Source organism: Mastigoproctus giganteus, chromosome 6 (assembly GCF_048544385.1).
Source record: "Mastigoproctus giganteus isolate SK-2022 chromosome 6, ASM4854438v1, whole genome shotgun sequence".
In the NCBI taxonomy this organism is placed as follows: Eukaryota; Metazoa; Arthropoda; class Arachnida; order Uropygi; family Thelyphonidae; genus Mastigoproctus; species Mastigoproctus giganteus.
This window is the reverse complement of record NC_143580.1, coordinates 152,743,747-152,764,784: the sequence shown is the minus strand read 5'-3', so window position 1 is coordinate 152,764,784 and position 21,038 is coordinate 152,743,747. Positions and strand designations below refer to the sequence as shown.

Sequence of the window (21,038 nt, the reverse complement as noted above, 5' to 3'; positions counted from 1 at the left end):
CATTTTTGTACACTTCTTTTATTTTAGCCTGAACTCGCCCCCTTTCTTGCCTTTTATCACACTTGCACCAGCTGAGCAACCAGTTTTTTGAGTATTTCCTTTGAGGATTATGTCTAACTAATCTAGAATGCACCTTGATATTCCGTCTCATGTTTGGTTTTCCAGAGTGAAAAAACCCCAAAAACACTCAAAAATGTCTCCATTCAGTTCATATCTCAGAACAATTACCATTTGTATATGTTCTGAAAATCTGTTGTCATCAGTCAAGCTACGAATGAAGCTTCTTTAAATTCTCTTTTTATTTCATCCTGGCATATTTGCAGCAAACAGTCAAGAATATCATTCTGAGTAGTTTTTGAAATGCCTTTAAATGCTGCATTACTTTCTAAATGGTTCTTTAAATTGGAATCTAATGTACAGGTGAAACTTATTAATCCTCCGAATACTCCTAGATTTTTATAATCGTCTTTTTTGTAAGGTTCACGTAAAGGAATTTTAAACTGTCTACAAAATTTAATGCAGTCTATTATTTTAGATAATACCTCACAATTATTGGTAACTTTTCTGTTATGTTTGCAGATCGAAAGTCTGTAGGCCTCACTAAGCTGTTCTTTAATATTTATGCTTCCTAAAAGCAATAGTAAAATCACATTATCAATATGTTTCTTTGAATTCTCATGTTTTAGAGTTTTTTCTTTCATACTGTTTATTTGTAAAGCCACTTTTTGTCCGCATTAAGTCACCTCTGAACAGTAAACATGGAAAATAAAACAATGCATTTTTAACTTCACAACCACAAGGCCAACTTTTCCTTTGGTACCATTCAGTTTTAAAACTGCAAATATATTTCTTATTCCCCGCTGAAAAATTTGAATCTTTAGTGTGGGGCGGCCTTTTTTTTTTAATCGCATTTTTTTCTTGGAGAGATAATTGTGAAAAACTAAGTTGCTGAAAAGGCCTCCGTAGCCGAGTGGGCAGGAGCGGGAGTGCAGTAGCACGAGCTCTTTGAGTAGACCGGGGTTCAAGCCCCTGACTGCTGAATACGGTCGATCTGCCAACCCGCACTGGACCAGTGTGGCAGATTATGGTCCATTTTCCCTCAGCATGAATTGTTGGGGAGGCTTCCATCCTGCAGTGGGTTGTAATGGCACTTTACTTTACTTTTAAGTTGCTGAAGTTTATTCACTGTCATGAGATTTATTTCATGGGGAAGCATGGAGGCCATGATCAAATCAAATTTCACAAAATTGTGTGTCGTAGAAATAATGTTTTACTTACAGATCACCTCATAATATAACTTCAACTTACCAAGTTCAAGCTCAATTTGCAATTAAGCTGTAATCACATAATTACACTGTTGAATGTTGAGTATTGACTTAACACCGAATTATTTAATTACTTAATGTGAATTCGGGCAAATAACAAAAAAACACCGACATTGTAGCTACACACCCATCATGGTCAATGATGAAATCTGCACTGCACGCTTTACAGTGACTGATTCATTTCACCTATAAAAAATGTATATTGTTAAGTTTCCAATATGCTGGTTGCCAATGGCAACTAACTACGAGATATTCACTGGAATGCAAAATGTGTCACTGCCTGGCACACGGTGGGCCTACGGTTAATTAAACTTCAAAGTTGGAAACAATTTCGTGTTTTTATTCGTTTATTATTGAAATGATTACTGGAAATAGAGGATGCACATACTATATGCGGGTCCTGTTAATAAAAATATTTATTGTGTTGCATTGTTCTTCACAAAATTTCATATAACTCCATTCACTGTATATCTAAATTTAAAAAGTTGGCGGTGCTGCAGTGCCTATGGACGAGCCGCCCCTGATTCTTACCTTGAACAGCTTTAACACATTTATTGGAAAACCAAGATTTAGATAGACTTGTTTTTAAGGTGTAATCTGGAATAGAGGATTTCATCCCTACAAGAATAATTTCACTGATATGATCTTAGCAAACATTGGGATCAGAAGATTTAAAACAGTAGCCTAACCAAGGAAAAGAAGAATCAAAATATCACAGATCATCCCATTTCATATTCTTGTAATGCCAGATAACACAAGGCTGAGAGTGGCCATGATAGCAAAGCTCCATTGGAGAAGAGAGCATCAACAAGTTGTGCGAATGGTGGTACCTAAAGGACCACTTACCTTGACTGTGTAATTTAAATAATGTTTGTGAGAAAAAGATCAGGAATGTCGAACATGTGGTTAGGATTGTCTGATATTCTGGTAGTAACTGAACAAGCCAAGTGAGAGCATTAGTATTTGCAAAAGCTTTGGCATTTCATCCAGCTGGGATGGTATAACTAAAAACTGAAGTCAACTGGATATGTGAACATTAAAATCACCAAGGAAAATTACTCTACTGTTAGGAAAATTATATTGGAGAAAGTTAAGTTTCAAGGAAATGGAAGTCAGATTCAGAATGATTAGTAGAGTTGGAAGAACATTAGAGGCAACAGACAAATTTGATAGAATTGGGTAGAGAGATTTTAAGCCAACAGGTTTGGTTTGGTTTGGTTTGGTTTTTTATGGCGCATTGGCAGCTGTGGCCATAATGCGCCAAGACTATGTAATATTTAAAAAGTTTAAATTCTCGGTGACCTAATTAGTAAGGCCACCATGTCCAGATATATAATAATGTAACAAAAGCATAAATTAAATACAATTAAAAACTTTTATTAATTTAAAATAGCTAAAAACAGCAGACACATTGTCATTGTCGGATAAAATCTGACTGAGTGTATACGGCTCAGTCAGATGGTTAAAAGCGGTAAAACGGATATTGCTAAAATCTGGACAGTCAATTAAAAGGTGTCTGATAGTTAAAGTTGTACCACAGGACACACACATAGGAGGGTCATCAGCCCTCAGCAAAAACGAATGAGTCAAATGACTATGTCCTATGCGGGTCCGGGCAAGAACAACTTCCTCCTTACGATTCCTGCGCAGACTAGACTGCCACGGTTCAATTACAGGCTTTATACAATATAGTTTATTCCCAGTCTGTCTATTCCACAAATCCTGCCATTGGGAATGTATCTTTTGCTGTATTGTTTGCCAGTAGTCTGTATAGGGGACTGACAGGCAGCGGTTATTATTGGGAATTGCTGATTTGGCTGCGGCGTCAGCCAAATCATTTCCTTTAATCCCAATGTGGCTAGGAATCCAGCAGAAGCGGATGTCATATTCACGTTCACGGAGGAAGTGAATCTTCTGCTGAATGCTAGACAGAACTGGATGAGAATTGAATTATATTTCACGGTTATTAAAGCCTGTAACACGCTGAGAGAGTCAGAATATAAAATGAACCGTTGGTGTTGGCATTCACTAATGTGATCCAAGGCTAACTCTATTGCGTGCAGCTCTGCAGTAAATATGCTGCATTCAGAGGGAATCTGCTCCGATGTAGTGCTGTCTGTAAAGACAGCAGCAGATCCCACATATGATTCCGACTTCGAGCCGTCTGTGTAAACTGGCGCGAAGTCAGAATATTCAGCTCAGTGTGCTGAATAAAGCTGCAGGTAGACAGACAATGGAGTGTCCGACTTTCCCCAATTTTTAAGGGACAAGTCACATGCCGGAACATGAGCATGCCAGGGTGGAAAGGGTTGCTTCGGTGTTTGAGCAACCTTGTCTACCTTGATATTAAGTTCTTTGAGTAGCTCTTGGAGACGAATACCAAAAGGACGATTGGCAGTCTTACGGGTATTGTATAAATTTTCCCATCGTGGCTCAAAAACGAATGGCCACGAAGGATGGTCTGGCAGGGATTTCAGTTTTAAAGCGTACTTTAAAGACAACTGCTTACGTCGAAGCAATAACGATGGTTCGTTTGCCTTGACGTATAAGCTCTGAACAGGAGATGTGCGATATGCTCCAGTAGCAATACGTAGGGCCTGATGATGGACAGGGTCCAGCCATCGAAGGACACTATCTCTGGCTGAGGAATATACGTGGGACCCATAATCAAATTTGGATCGCACAAGTGCACGGTAAAGCCGTAGAAGGGTACATCGGTTTGCTCCCCAAGATGTAGAGGAGAGCGAGCGGAGAATATTAAGACCGCGTGTGCACTTTGTGCGGAGTTGACGGATGTGATCCAGAAAGGTAAGTTTTTTATCGAATATGAGTCCCAAGAATTTTGTGTCGGCTGCTACTGGAATAGCATCATGCCCGAGCCTTAATTCAGGTTCAGGATGAAGATTACGCTTACGACAAAAATGTACGCAAACGGTCTTCTCCGGCGAGAACCTGAAGCCATTTGCAAGTGCCCAGGAGTTGAGACGATCAATGGCTTTCTGCAGTTGTCTTTCAATAACCCTCATGTTGCATGACTGACAAAATATGCTAAAGTCATCAACATAGAGGGCACTGTTTACAGTTGGAGGAAGTTGTTCTGTGATGGCATTTACTTTGATGGCAAAAAGCGTGACACTTAATACTGATCCTTGTGGTACTCCCTCCTCTTGGCTAAAGGAACGAGAGAGTGAGGATCCCACACGAACTTGGAAAGATCGATTGGCTAAAAAGTTTTTAATAAAAAAGGGGAGTTGCCCCCTAAGACCCAGGCTATGCAGATCTTTTAAGATGCCAAATCTCCAAGTTGTGTCATACGCTTTCTCCATGTCAAAGAACACCGACACCAAGTGTTCGCGTTTTAGGAAAGCATCCCGGATGGATGTTTCCAGTCTAATAAGATGGTCCAAAGTGGACCGGTTCCTTCGGAAGCCGCACTGGATATTGGAGAGAAGGTCATTTGATTCTAAGTACCATATTAAACGAGAATTGACCATTCTCTCCAGGATTTTGCACAGACAGCTAGTCAGAGCAATAGGACGATAATTGGTAGTGACTTTTGGATCCTTTCCTGGCTTAGCAAAGGCAAGAACGATTGCCTTGCGCCAGGAATCCGGAAACTGCCCTTCAATAAAGATTCTGTTATACAGAGAGAGCAGATAATCCATAGATTTTGGTGAAAGATGTTTAACCATTTCATAATGGATGCCATCTGGTCCAACGGCACTTGCTTTGGAAAGGGCGAGGGCTCTTTTCAGTTCCTGAATAGTGAACGACCCATTATAGGGATAGATGTTCTTAGACTTAAAATTAAGTGCCTGTTTTTCCAGTTTATGTTTCAGGACCAGGAACTCTGGGGAATACAAAGATGTTGCTGAGATGTTAGAGAATGTTTCCCCAAGAGCATTGGCTATTGCAGTTGGATCTGCAATAGCACATCCATTATAATCTAGGATTGAAGAAGGGTGGGATGTATATTTTCCCTTCATTTTCCGGATTTTATCCCAGACTACTTTAGAATTGGTAGCCTGGTTAATAGATGATGTAAAATGGATCCACGATTCCTTTTGACTCTGACGGCGAATGTAGCGTGCTTTGGCTCGTGCACGCTTGAAGGCTATTAGATTAACAGTGGTAGGATATCGGCGGAATATCCCCCACGCTTTGTTTTGAGCCTTTTTTGCTGTTGTGCATTGGGAATTCCACCAAGGTTTGGGAAATGGTGGAAACCGGGTAGATGTTTTTGGAACAGTATTCGCAGCTGCTTGGACGATAATTTCTGTGATGTACGTTACTGCATCATTGATCGGCTCCTGACTGACCGTACTGAGTTCAAAATTTGCCTGATGTTGGAAGGCAGTCCAGTCAGCCTGATCAATCTTCCACCGTGGTAACCTGAAAGGAAGACACGGTCTCCCACTGTGTAAAGAGGTTATCACAGGGAAGTGATCACTTCCATATGGGTTCTCCTCCACTTCCCAAGTGAGTGAAGGGAGTAGAGAAGGGGAGCAGATAGAGAGATCAATGGCAGAAAAGGTACGGGTAGGCATGTGGAAGAAGGTGTTTGTTCCAGTATTTAGAAAGGAAAGGTCATTGTCATTGAGCATACGCTCTATGACCCGTCCCCTTCCATTGATGTTAGCACTACCCCACAGGGTGTTATGTCCATTAAAATCCCCGAGAAGTAAGAAAGGGGGAGGCAACTGCGATACAAGATCATCAAGGTCTTCCTGGGAGATGTCAGTCCCAGGTGGCAAATAAATAGAGCACACAGTTAATAAAAATCCCACTGTAAGGCGAATTGCAACAGCCTCAATGCTGGTTGTAATTAGCAAGGGCTGAACTGGGGTCTGATTACCCACAAGGATAGCCACTCCTCCATGAGCAGGACCATCCGCAATTCTATCCTTACGAAAGATTGTGATGTTATGCATTGTGGGATCATCATTTGCCTTTAGATAAGTCTCCTGCAAGCAAAAGCAAACTGGCTCGTGCTTTTGCAGGAGGGCCTTGATGTCATCAGTATTTCGCCGGAATCCATGACAATTCCATTGTAGGAATTTAGCCATTATTTTGGCTTGGTGGGTCCATCAGGCGGCTTCCGAGGTGCTGAGGGCTTACTTTTGTCAGTCTTGGATTTATCTTTTTTGGGGAAGAATGGACGCTGTCCCGTGTCCATTTCTTCCTCCGCAAAGAGTTCCAAGACAGATTCATCCTGTACCTCCTTGTTCTTTACATCCATTGTTTCTGTTCTTACTGCAGGCTCTTTACCACTTGGTTTTGGTAGTGGTGGAGCACTAGGAGGTACGGATATAGGAGTGGCAACTGACTGTGTTTTTTTGTGGGCTTTTGAGAACTCAATAAATAGCGTGCAATCGGGGTGAATGACTCTTTTGGTGGTATAGTCATCTCAGTTTGTGTCCCGATAGTGCACTTAGCAGAAACCTTCTGGGCGTATGAAGGTTTCCCGCTATTTACTGGTTGGATACGTTTTCTGGCCTCTGGGTAGGAGATATTCAGCTCTGTTTTCAGTTTTTGTATTTCTTTTTCATCCTTCCACCGCTGGCATGCTCTGGAGTAGGCAGGATGATCTTGTTGACAATTTACACAGATCGGTTTAGAAGCTGAACATTCCTTGCTCTCGTGGTCTTTCGCACCACATCGAGCACAGGCAGGGTCACCACGACAAGATGTTTGTGAGTGGCCGTATTTTTGGCATCTAAAGCACCGCAGTGGGTTTGGGATATAAATCCTCACTGGGCAGTTTAGATAGCCTGCCTTGATGGAACTTGGAGGCCGTGGGGTGTTAAACGTTAGGATGAGAACTCGGGTAGGGACGAGATTCCCATCCTTTCTCATTGATATTCTTTTGACAGCCGTCACTCCTTGTTCTTTCAATTCAGAGCAGATCTCTTCTTCAGAAACATGAAGAAGGTCCCACTCTGAAATGACACCACGTGAAGAGTTCAAAGTTTTGTGGGGGGTTACGATGATAGGTATTCCCCCTATTGATGTGGCATTCAGGATTTTTTCCGCCTGTTTAACATTTGAAGCTTCGACCAAAAGGTCGCCAGAACGCAGTCTTTTTACAGATTTTGGTGAACCTGCCAACCCTTCTAATCCTTTCTGGATAAAGAAGGGTGACATCTTCCCAATGGACTGCTCTCCGGTGGAATGGAGAATGAGGAAAAGCGGTGTCACTGATGGTGATGGTGTATCCTCAGTCCTGGCTCTTTTTGCAGAGGTGTTATCTGCGTCATGATCTCGATTAGGTAGGGGCCTTGTTGGGGCCCCAGAAGAAAGATTTAAATTACTCATATGAGTAAAGAGAAAGTGTCTGATGCCTAAGTACCTCACCCACCACGGAGCCCTACGAGGGGGCGCCCACTCGTGAACTAGCAGGTACTGCGTACACGAATGGGACGCCGAGTTCGCTTAGAACACCATACCCACGTTACCAATAAGTCTTTATCCCGTCCCAGGACCATAGGGAGGGAGACTTATTGGAACGCAGTTGACCCTAGCAGTATAAAACCACCCGCCAATTGATCCCAGTCGAGCCGGTTCGGGACCGCCTGTCTTGTCGAAGCAGGGCCAAAGTGGTGTATTAAGGCTGGGCCCCTCAACCACCAGGATCCCCCTTTCCGCTTCCACGGGTCGCGGCGCACGGCTGCACACGCCGGATTCCAAAGATGTAACCCTGGAACCAAGGTATGGGCGTTAGATCCCAGTGATGCTAGTCTGGAAGTCCAGCAGCATCACTGGGAGGTCCCCTCACCACGTACAGGTGCCCACGTCGAGGGGAAGCCAACAGGAAATCAAACAGGAGATTGATTGATGAATCAAACAGGAAATGATGGTACAATCTTGAGGCAAGCTCTCAACTTCCAACATTTTAAGCAGTTGCAGGAAAGCACAGACTTGCCAGAATACGTCACAATTTGTACCGTGAATGAGTACAACTTCCCTTCAAACGGAAAACATATCAAATTCTCTCATTACAACTTGTTTTTGACTTCTACCAAGTTTTAATGTGTTCTGGCTCATTGTTCTGAGGTGTCGAAAGGCTCACTTGAAAAAATGTCACTTCTGGTCATGTGAAGCACACTGTGTCTCATTTGCTTGCATTATACCATTTTTTCATATTTACATCATTTATTTCTCCAGCTGATATGAGTTTGTGAAGTTGCATTGTGTAATATAAATAATTATCAACTAATGAAGACAAAGGGCAAAACTGTAGTGTGAGATAATTTAAGCTCTCTCCCAAACCACTTACTTGAAATTGCCATATGATATAAATTGCTATGGATAAAGGGGTGGTTGAGGGGGAGAAGACAGAGAGTGGTAATCAATGGACATTGCTCATCATGGACTAATGTTATTATTGGAGTTCCTCAGGGTTCAGTATTTGGTCCATTATTGTTTTCTGTATTTATAAATGATACTGATGATGGTATATCCAGCTTAATGTCCAAGTTTGCCGATGATACAAAGGTTGGCAGATTTGTCAAGGACACTACTGACACTATGCTACTGCAACAGGATCTGGAAAGGTTGAGCAGATGGGCTGAGAGTTGGCAAATGAAGTTTAACATTGACAAATGTAAAGTACTACATATGGGAAACAGCAACCCCAGAGCAACGTATCAACTCTGTGGTACTACACTGACAGTGGTAGAGAATGAAAGGGACCTGGGGGTGGTTGTGCAGGCAGATATGAAGTTTTCTGAGCAGTGCAGATGGGCTGCAAGAGTAGCTCATGGTGTATTGTTGATGATATATAGGAATTTTTCTAGCAGGGATAAGGAGGTGATTATTCCCTTGTATAAGGCAATGGTCAGGCCACACCTAGAGTACTGTATACAGGTCTGGAGGCCTCATTTCAAGAAGGATGTAGAGATGCTGGAACGAGTACAGAGAAGGGCAACAAGATTAGTGAATGGAACAAAGGGGTGCTCTTACGAAAAAAGGCTTAAGTTTTGCAAATTACAGTGTCTGGGGACTAGGCACCAGCGAGGTGATCTGATAGAGGTGTAGAGGTGTATAAAGCCTTGAATGGTTTGAGCATGCTCAATGCTGATGGGATTCTTCCTGTTGCTCAGAATAATCACCTGAGGGCATAAATTCAAATTGAGAAAAGACAGATGTAGGATAGACGTGAGGAAATTTGCCTTTAGCCAGCGGGTGGTTGATTGGTGGAATGGACTTCCATCCCTTGTCGTGGAAGTTGGTAGCCTAAATAAGTTTAAGGCTCAGCTGGACAGGTATTTCGAACGAACAGAGGGGTGAAGTGGAAGTGGTTATTTTTTATTTATTTATTTATTATTATTTTTTTATTTATTTATTATTATTATTTATTTATTTATTTATTATTATTATTTTTTTATTTATTTATTATTTTTTTTTTTTTTTGGCTGATGCTGCATAAGCTTGCTTTCTTGCATCAAATGCCTCTACTAATGCTAATGCTAAGTATGTGTACAGAGGTCTATCAAACTGCTGTGTTAAGTATAAAACAAAAAAGTGCTAAGGATTTCACAAGGACTGAGTCAATTAACTCTGTTTTCCTTTTAACAAATTTTCCAAAACAAGAATACTTTAAGTATTTCAGTTGGGAATATAAATATTTTTATGAATTTTAGAATTTAATTGTTACATGAGATTGTTCCTTAAATTCCAAAATGTTACTCTTTATTATATTTGCATTACTCTATTTTTTAGATCTGTTAACTAGTTATCACATCACTTTAAATATAATAAAATAAATATAAAAATGGGTGCTAAATAAAGCAGCCTGGTTATCTATTTATAGTTTTATGTAATTGCAGGATAAAATCATATTTGGATTTCCAGGCCTCTACCTGAAACACCAATATGAGAATGCACTCTGAGAACTATGAGAATGGTTCTCACAATAAGAACCATTCATGGGAATCAGGAGAATCTTATTGAGCAGGATCATAAAGATAGTTTCAGGAACTACAACTCTTTCAATCCTAGACAATGGCAAAATGCAGCCTAAGGAGATCAAGCTTGCTTATTCCATGGGTCAGAACTTACCCAGTTGCAGCTCATCCAAAATCCATCCTGCATAGGCTGCAGCCTGTGCAGAACTGTTTCTAGGCTAGACTAGAAATAGTTTTTATTCTTATACAGAGAAACAACTAATTCCAATAATGATCTTTAATTGGGAAATCTAGCAAAAGATTTTATGCTTTAATTAGAAGGTACCAATTCCAGTACAATACTCATGCTCTGTAAGGTGTAATAGGTAGCTGTAGAAGGGATTAAGATGTCAGCATGTGCACACTACTTCATAGGTGGTAGTACAGGAATCCCATTAATCCATTCATGCACATCACTTGTAGCAAAGTATGCAGTAATCACTAACAGTGTAGTAGATAAAGTAGCATTAATTGATTTAATAGGCGCCTCCGTAGCCAGGTGGGAAGGAGCAGCAGTGCGTAGCACACGCTTCTTGATTAGACCGGGGTTCGAGCCCGTCACCACCAAATACGGAGGATGCGGAAAGGTCAGGGAATGACCACCGCACCGGAGCAATATGGCCTTAGTTGCTAATGCTCCTAAAAACCAAAACAACAACAAACAACAATTGATTTAATCTACAAATTAGAAAAATGGAACATACTGTTCAAATCAATGAGATTGTAATAGTGAAGAAATTCTGTTTGACATAGCATGGAGATGATAGCACTCATTTCTATATACATAATGGACTAATCCCCCTTCCACCAATTGAGACATGAAGCAGATACTCAGAGTGACACCTCTCTACCCTGAATCAGTATCTTGGAAAGCAGTGATATAATGAGTGATAGTTTTGGAACGAAGAGTAATTTAAGTAATAATATTTAAAGCATACTCAATTGGTAGGAAGAAAGATAATTGGCAAATGTCAAGCATTCTTCACTTCTTGAAAGGAACTGGCATCAGAGTTATTTGTGTGTTTTAATGGGAGTTTTTCTGGCACAAGAGCAACTAAGGCCAAATTGTGCCTGCCACAGTAATTAGTATCAGAGCACCATTTCTTCTGTTTCTATAGTAGCCTGTGAACTACCCCTTTCTCAAAGATTGTCTTACAAAATATAGCAAACTTCCTGTTATCTAGGCTAATGATTGAGAGAAAAAAGACAGGTAATACAGAATTATTTTAATTTTAGTTGATACACAAATGTTTTTAGCAAACATGAAATAAAGAAAACTAATTATTTTATAATGTATATTTATCAACAGAATTTAAAAGGGTTTTGGAGGTTCAGATTATCATTACTGCATCTTTTTCTTATAGCTAAGACTCAGTCAATAACTAAGATGCATTAAACATTAACATCAAACAACTACAAACATTTCTTAAGTATAATACCTACTTCCATATTTCTTGCACTTTAATAGGAATATCTTTTGAGTGAACTTGTTTCAATTCTTGCACTGCATCCCAAAACCTTCATATATAGATTAAAAAAAATAACTATTAAATGATTTATTCCAAACAGAAAACTTTTGGTTTTAAAATACTTTACTAATTTTACTTTCTTTTTACACAGAATTTGTAAAGCATTATTGCTGATATGTATTATAATTATACAGCAGACCCTTATAAATAGAACCACATGGAACCTATCAGGTGATAGAGAAACCTAAGGTAGATAAAACCTAGTTTGCAATCAAGTAACAAAGGAGGTTAAGCAAGCCAAGTCAAGTCAGATTATGATAAGTCTCACCAAGAAAAGCAGCAAGAACTTCTTACATATATTAATGGTAGAAGAAAAAGAGTGAATCGCATTGGTCCACTTGATGTTAATGGCTTAACTGTTGATGATCCTGCTCAGGTTGCTGATAGCGTGAAGAGGTATTTTTATCTATATTCACATGAAAAATTTTTTAGGGAGGGGAATAGGAAGTTAACAGGAAGTTAAATGATTTTCTGATAAATGAGAGGAAAGCGTAAGAGAAATTGTTGAAGATAAACATAAAAAAGGCACCTGGGGTAGATGGGATCTATCTAGTTATATTAAGGGAGGCAATAAAGGAAGTAGGCAAACCCTTAGCCATAATTATAATAGCAGCTTTAGATTCAAGGGAGGTCCCTGTGGACTGGGGATGTGCAAATGCATCCCCAATTCACAAAGGGGAAGCAAAGCGTAACATGTATTTACAGACCTGTTAGCTAAACTTCTGTTCTAGGGAAAATAATGGAGTCACTGGTTAAAGAAGAGATTCAGGACCAGCTAGACAGGAGTACAGTTAAACTTCAGTCACAGCATGGGTTTGTTAAGGGGAGATTTTGTCTGACCAATTTGATTGGATACTATAATGCAGTAAGAAGGGATTTGGATGCAAAAAATAATTTTGATATCATATACTTGGATTTCAGGAAAGCTTTTGATACTGTTATACATAAAAGATTGCTGTATAAATTAATGGACTGGGGATGTGCAAATGCATCCCCAATTCACAATGTGGCATTAAGAGGAAGTTACTGCTGTGGATAATGGGATGGTCAAGTGGGAGAAGACAGAGGGTGGTTATCAATGGACACTGCTGTTCATGGACTAATGTTATTAGTGGAGTTCCATTGTTGTTTTCTATATAAATACAGAAAACTAAGAAATGGCAACCAAAGCTTAACATTAACAAATACAAGGTACTTTATATGGGGAGCAGTAATAATGAGTAATGAATCAACTGAGTGGTATTACACTCACAGCAGTGGAAAGTACACTCACCTGGGGTAAGTGTACAGTCTGATATGAAGTTCTCTGAGCAGTGCAGACAGGCTTCCAGATCAGCTCTTGGGTTTTTTCAATGATATACTGGAATTTTACTAGCAGTGAATAAGGAGGTTTTTTTTTTTTTTTTTTTTTGATTTGGTAGTTGTTGGTGCATCGGCTTCTGTGACCATATTGCACCTCCCAAAGTTTTTGCAGTACTTTGATCCAAGCCCGAGGCGGAAATCGAACCCGCGACCTTTGGGTTGCCGGGCAGGTACTTTACCCACTCGGCTAGCCCGGTCGGCAATAAGGAGGTGATTATCCCATTGTACCCATTGTCAGGCCATACCTTGAGTACTGCATACAGGTTGGAGGCCTCATTTTAGGAAGGATGATGTAGAGCTGCTGGAACAAATAGAGAGAAGGGCAAGAGATTGGCGAGGGGAACAAAGGAATGCTCTTACCAAGAAAGACTTTAGTTCTGCAAATTCTGGAGGCTAGGCACCTGTGAGTTGATCTGATTGAGGTTACAGCTTTGAATGAGCAGACTCAGTGCTGATGTCATTCTTCCTGTTGCTCAGAATATGCACATGAGGAGCATAAATTAAAACTGAGGAGGGATGGTTGCAGAATAGATGTGCAAAAGTTTGCCTTCAGCCAACAGGTGGTTGATTGCTGGAACAAGCTTTCATCCACTGTTGGGGAAGTAGTTTGAATAAATCAAATGAAGAACTTAGAAATGAAGAAACTAGTGAAGGAAATGGATAGGTAAAATGATTTTTCTTTTTTTTTTTTTTGGCTAATTCTGTATAAGCTTGCTTTCTTGCAGCATATGCCACTATTAATACTAATATTAAATCAGACAATATTGGGACTTCCTTGCTGGATTTTTGAAATTTAATAATTGTTTGTTTGTTTATTTGGTTTTTAGGAGCATTAGCAACTAAGGCCATATTGCTCCAGGATATGCAGTGGTAATTCCCTGACCTTTCCGCATCCTCCGTCCTTGGTGGTGACGGGCTCGAACCCCGGTCTAATCAAGAAGCGTGTGCTACGCACTGCTGCTCCTTCCCACCTGGCTATGGAGGCGCCCTTTAATAATTGTACAACTCCATTGGTAGTAATATAGAATGTTTTTATAGAGGAATGAAGCAACATTACAATAACCATTTATCAATTATGGTCTCTCTCTCACTGGGAAACTTTCCATAGCATCAAATTCTAAGCCTGAGTGTTTAAAAAACAAAATATATATAATTTTTTTTTTTCCCTATAGAATGTGATGCTAAAAAAAAAAACAAAAAAAACTTTCCCATGTCCATTGCTTTAGCATCTCTGAAATAGTTAAGAAATAGCTACAGATTATTTTGTTATTACACCACAGTTATTACCTTTGGTAAGAGCATCACGTTCTGGAAATTTTGCCAGTTCCTTGGCCACATGCATCATTACTCTCGGTGTTTAGGATGTCCAGGAAAGTGAGAGAAGGGAGATGACATCATAAAAGAGTGACTGATTCCTGTTGGTCAAAGGTGCCCAGTAACCCCACCCTACCCTATCCTTTAAAGATCATTTCTCTTGAATATACAGATTTTAATCCCTGAGAGAAAAAAAAAAAGGAAACAAAAAGAAAGTTTTACCTTCAGATAGGAAAAATGAAAAGAGAACTTACATATTAAATAAACAAATAGTTTCATTGAATTAGTCACTCTAAAACCATGTGAAAGTAATAATGTCGAAATCCAGCATATTATATATTTAGGTAATTACTGTTATCATATACAACAACAAAAAACTTAATTTACAAAACTACCAAATTATTCAGACAGTGAAAACCTACTTTAACCCCAGGAAGAACTCCTCACATTTTGTGAGGTTGGTGCAATATTACTGCCTATGTTATGCAAAAAAAAGAAAAACAAAATTCATTACCAAGGACAAAAGCAGATTCCCAATTAAGAAACTGCCTAACTGAAGTCAAAAAATAATCAGAAAGAATTAAAAGAGTAGGGGTATCACAGGCATGATTTCTTCAGGGGAGCACCCCACTCCTGTCGACATCTAAAAGGGCATATTTCCATAGTGAACTATTGAAAACAGCCAGACATTCTTTCACTGGTGCCTTTATATGACCTATGAACAAACAAAGGGAACTAACTACTCTGCTGAAAATATGAACTCAAATATGGCCAGCCTTTTTTTCAGACTAACTAAAAAAAGAAAGCAAGAAAGGAAAAAAAAAAAGAAAAAGAAATTTAAATTATTTTAAGTTGAACAATGGCAAATTGACAAGAGATGAAAGATATATCAATATGCATTTATTTTTTTTTTTTTTTACTTGTTCCAATGGCAAATTGCCAGAGCTGAAACCATTGCAGATATGCTTTTATTTTCATATGTTTCAAAACATTTCGTAGGGCTACCGTATTTAGGTTATGTTTTCTGCAGATTAGTCCTCTGTTTATTCTGTCATATGACATATAGGAGCACTATGAACATTGCTGCTTTTCAGCAGCTTGCTATAGAAATATGACTTTTTAGGTGTTGAGAGGTATGATTGCTCCGCTGAAGAAATCATGCCTCTGATATCCCTATTTTTTCAGTTCTTTTAATTCTTTATCATGTTGTGACTTTAGTTAAATTCTTATTTGAGAGTCTGCTTTTGTCTTTGGGATGGATTTCTTTAGTCTTTCAGCATAACACAGGCAGCAGCACTGTGCCAAGCTTGTGGAGGCCGAGGGGCTCTTACCATGATAAAAGTAGGTTTTCATCATTTAATTAATTTAGTTGGTTCATTAATTAAGGGTGGTGGTTTATTTTTTTTTTCTATATAGGTAACAGTATTTACCTAAATATGTAATGTGGATGGAGTTTCAATATTTACTTTCATATGTTTAAGAGTGATTAATTCAATTAAAAACTGCTTGTTTGTTAAAGAAAGTTTTTTTTTTTTTTTTTTAAATTGATATTCTGTTGAATAAATGCATCTGTATCTCTCCCCATATTTCTGGGGAGAAATATGGGGAGAGATACATATTTTAAATTTTCTGTCTTTAAATTTTCATATATGCATAATTTCTTAACTTTTCTTTTGATGAAATCTCTTTCTTCCCTGATTATTTTGAAATTTTTTACATTAGAAGCATGAAAACATTCATAAGCACATTCAACTACCTCAAATTTCCTAGTATTTTCCTTTCCTACATGTTTATAACATTCATCAATTCTAGTTTCGAATACCCCTGTCTCACCAACATATAACTTAAGTTTTCCCATGACTGCACACTTGTATATAATATGCCTTCTCTCTGTGAGGAAAAAAGAAACAGTTCTCTGTTAAAATATTGCCATGTTTTTTTATTAGTTTAAATACATCTAATCTGTATTTGGTGCACATTCTCATGTTTTTTTTTCACCCTATTCATTTTATGTACCATACCATGAGATATGCATCAAAATATTGATTAGATGTGGTATTTAAACAAATCAACAAAAGACACTTATACACAAAAATGCTTGTAGTTGTGGGAAAATGTATTAAGGCAAGACAGGGAAGTTATTTGAAACTAGAATTGCTGAACATTGTAAATGTAGAAAAGGGAATTACTAGGAAATTGAAGGTAGCCCAATATACTTATGAATGTTCCAATAATTTCTTTAACTTTTCTTTTTGATGAAATCCCTTTCTTCCCTGATTATTTTGAAATTTTTTACATTAAGGGAGCATTCACTTTTGATAAAAAAAATTTAAAAACAATCAAGAATAATGTTGTAAAGCTACAAAATAAAAGCTAAAGAAGCTGTGTATATAAGACAATTTAAAGACAGGATGATAAACAGAAATATGGGCAGAGATGTAGATGCACTATGAAATTTATCTATTTGACAACAAAATATACATTTAAAAAAAAAAAAAAAAAAATCCTCTCCCCAAAAGAACCGATCTTTATAGAATAGGATGGGTTACTGGGCACCTCTGATTGACCAATCAAGGGTAATTTGCTTTCTAATTAACTTGTTTTCATTCCTTTAATTTCCTGGACATTGTTGATCACCAAAAGCAATGGTACATATGACCAAGGAATAAGAAATACTGTGGCTTTTGATTTGGTGACAGTTATCTGTGATATAATTCACCTGCAGGTAAAAAACCCAATGGGTGGTTGTGATCACAAGTGTACTGATGGAATTTACTTAAAAACAACTACTGTCAAGGGTAAAGAGAAAAGCTTTTGCTTTTGTAAGGGTGACTACAGGTGGTCTCAGACAGTTTTTAATTCTGTGCAGTGGAACCAACTGATATTACTAACAGCAAATTCTAAATGAGCAGCATTCAGGGTTGTTGTTTGTTTCTTTGGGTTTAACTGCACATGGGCAGCTAGGTCATAATTGCCTAATCTCAGGTGAGAAGTGACATACAGTTTACTGAAATGTTTTTGTGTAATATTTATAGTGCATTATAATATCAAATGTGTTATATGAGTGTTAAAAATTATGGCTACATCCAGTGTATCTGCTAATAGTCGAGCTAATGTAAGAGGCATACTTGTGGTAGAAAACAGGCCAAAGGCAGCCTGTCTGTCTCTGTCGTGTAAGGAAAAAGCTAGAAGTAGACGTTAAACTGTGAGCTGTGTATCACAGTTTGGATATTCTGGAGGACTGATGGACTTAAGGAGATGCAGATGAGTTAGGTGGGTATGTTCTATCCATAGTCTAGTAAGTATAACTACTTCTTGTCTGTTATTTCTGATACTTGATTTCCATGCTTTCAGGTCTTACTTTATACAGAATAACTTGTTGGTAGTTTAGTTTTCCCATATTTGTTGCCTTTTTTGCACATTGCTGCTTAATAATAAACTTGTAATCTGAGAGAATGGTACATTGGAAGTTAGATCAATAGCGTTACTTGCAGTTTTGGCAGCTAAGTCTGAATGCTCAATTCCCAGGTTGCAGCTATGACCAGGGATCCAGCAGAAGGTGATGTTCTACTTTTTTCCATTTAATTTTGGTTAGAATATCCCAGATCTGTATGAGTAATGTACTGTCATGCTTTTTCTTCCACTGTATAGCTTGAATTGAACTGAATGAATGCATGTATATGATAGTGAGTGGTATGGTTGTTGATCACGTGAAATTTAACACTATGGTAATTGCACAGAGTTCCACAGTGAAGCTGCTACATTCACAATTGGAAGTTTCTTAGCTGTGGTAATATTGGAGGAACTGCATCTACACCAAAATGACTGTCAGTTTTCGATCCATCTGTACACACTGGAGTGAACTGTGCATACTGTGCTGTCAATGATGTGTACAATTGTAATATGATCTGTCAGGAGTGAGATTTTTTTCCCCATGTTTGAAAGTGATAAATTGCATGGTGGGATGTGGTACATCCAGAGAGGTTGTAGAAGGAACAGCAGGTTTCATATAATTTATATCAAGTTGTCACTCACTGAGTGTAGATTGAAGGCATATCACTGTTGATGAGTAAGCTCTGTAAAGGTTTTCCCACTTTGGTGAGAAAAGTAGTTTTCAAGTTGGGGATTCAGTTGTCCATTGAGTTTTGCTGCATAGCTTACTAGGAGAGTTTCTCTGCATAAATGTAAGGGAGGTTCATTGGTTTCAGCATAAAGGCTCTGGATTAAAGATATATGGTATGCACCAAGTGCAAGGTGCATACCTGTGATGAGTTGTTTACTTTATAGCATAATCTAGTTGTGACCGTATTAGTGTGTGCTATAGACGCAGCAGTGTAAATTGGTTGGCTCCCCATGTTGTTGCAAGAGCACTCTTATAAGATGTTTAGTTTTTTCAGGCGTGTTGTCCAGAGGTTTTTTTATATGGTTGAGGAGAACAAGTTTGTTTTTTTTTTTTTTTTTTTTTTTTTTTATCAATAATTACATATAGGAGGCAGATGCTAGAAACTGTACAAATTACTTGATTGACCAGTCAGGGGGTCTAGATCTAGATGTAGATTTCGTTTCCTACTAAAGTGTATCCCAATGGTCTTTTGATATGAGAGTTTGTTTGTTTGTTATTTGGTTTTTAGGAGCATTAGCAACAAAGGCCATATTGCTCCGGGATATGCGGTGGTCATTCCCTGACCTTTCCGCATTCTCCGTATTTGGTGGTGACGGGCTCGAACCCCGGTCTAATCAAGAAGTGTGTGCTATGCACTGCTGCTCCTTCCCACCTGGCTACGGAGGCGCCTGATATGAGAGGTGATCACTGTTGCTAGTCCATGTAACAATTTTGTTTATCACACCTTGTAACTATCTTTCCACCATTTGCATATTGGGGGAATGGCAGGCGGTACTGAGGTCATCTGCATACAGAATGGTAGTGTGTTTGGCAGGTTTGACATTATCAAGTTTATTTTTATGTAAATAAAGTGGCACTATGTTGCTGATCCCCAGGGGACCCCGTCCTCTTGAAAAATTTCACAAGATCAATGGTTATAAAGTTGAACCTGAAATGTCTGTTTGTGCAGAAAGTTTTTGATGAAGTGTGAGGTTGCTGTGCAATCCTAGGTTGTACAGATCCTGTAATATGCCATATCTCCATGCAGTGTCAAAGGCTTTTTCTATGTCAAATAATATCATAACATGGTGTTCTTTTTGTACAAAAACACTGCAGCCATTTATTTCTGACTGAACCAGCAGATCGAGAATGGATCTACATTTGTAGAAACCACACTGCATGGGATTGAGGAGGTCATGTTGTATTAGGAACCAGGTCAGTTGAGCATTGATAATTTTTTCCATGACCTTGCTCATACAGCTAGTAAGAGCAGTGGGCCAGTAGTTCTGTGGATTGGTAGGTCTTTTCCAGGTTTTGGGAAGGAAAGAACATAAGCATGGCGCCATTTTTCTGAGAAAGCATGTTCTATAATGATCCTATTATAGAACAATAACAGTGTCTCGAGAGTTGATTCAATAAGTTGAGAGAGATCATTATGTAGTGCACTCCTGCTGCACTGTGCCCGGTGGTACGCAGAGCCTGATGCAATTCAGCAATTATAAATGGGAGGCTGTATGAAGTGCTATGCACTATTTCAAAGTTGAGGTGATATTTTTCAGTTTGAATTTTTTGCTTCTGGAATTGAGGTGAGTATGAGGAGACGTAGATGAAATTTCTGCAAATGTTAAACCTAATCCATTAGCTATTTCTTGTGGTTTTGTTACATCACAACCATGCACAGTTAGCATAGGAAGGTTGATGCATGGATGTTTGGAAAATATCCATTATATTTTGCCCAAATTGTCAGTGTCCTTGTGGTCCTCACTACACTGGATGTAAAATGCTTCCATGCCTCTCTCTTGCTGTTTTGCCTAACATTATTTGCTTTTGCTCTTGCCTTTTTTGAAGTATATAAGATTTGAAGTTGTTGGGAACTTTGGGAAGATGTTCAATGCTCTGTTCTTTTCTTTTTTAGCTTTACTACATTCATCATCCCAACAAATTTTCAGATGTGTATGAATTTTAATGGATTGTCTTGGAATTGCTAAGTCTGCTACCTTCAGTATTTGATTTGATATACAAATCAACGAAATATACAGTTCAACGAAAGTTGAGTTTATGGAGGAATTTTGGATCTGCTATTCATCCAGTACAGCTTTCTGCTTATACAGACCACAGTCAGCTCTGTCGAAGCACCATTTTATAAATTGGTTGGGAATGTGGGGCTGTTGCTGTTGATGCGGCATATTATACAGGATAATAATCATTGCCTAATGGATTTCTATGTATAGTCCATTTAAATAAAGGATATATGGTTTCTGAGCATATAGAACCCAATGGCTGAAGTAGATCCCGTAGGAAAATGTGTGTATGCGTGCACTCCAGTTGTTGTTGGTGGCGGGGTTTTAAGTGCAATAGCCTCTTAGGCCATATTGCACTATGAAAGTGGTTCATATTGCCTGTGTTGGTTGATGTAGTAACAGTTAGAAATGGCTTTACAGTCCTATTTCTTTTAGGAAGG

The 21,038-nt window shown here is 38.7% G+C and overlaps 1 protein-coding gene across 5 annotated transcripts in view; it reads right to left on the bottom strand.

The window, feature by feature from the left end:
• LOC150084661 (regulator of G protein signaling 7-like) overlaps positions 1 to 21,038 on the bottom strand; it is a 759,190-nt gene that overhangs the window by 229,411 nt on the left and 508,741 nt on the right. For all 5 annotated transcript variants that reach the window (XR_016547071.1, XM_090375401.1, XM_090375402.1 and 2 more), the window contains one exon: positions 11,714 to 11,788. Coding sequence is in view for 4 of the 5 variants with exons in the window: in XM_090375401.1 (XP_090231527.1) it covers positions 11,714 to 11,788 (75 nt within the window). In the remaining variant the exon portion in view is untranslated. The remainder of the gene's footprint in view (positions 1 to 11,713; positions 11,789 to 21,038) is intronic.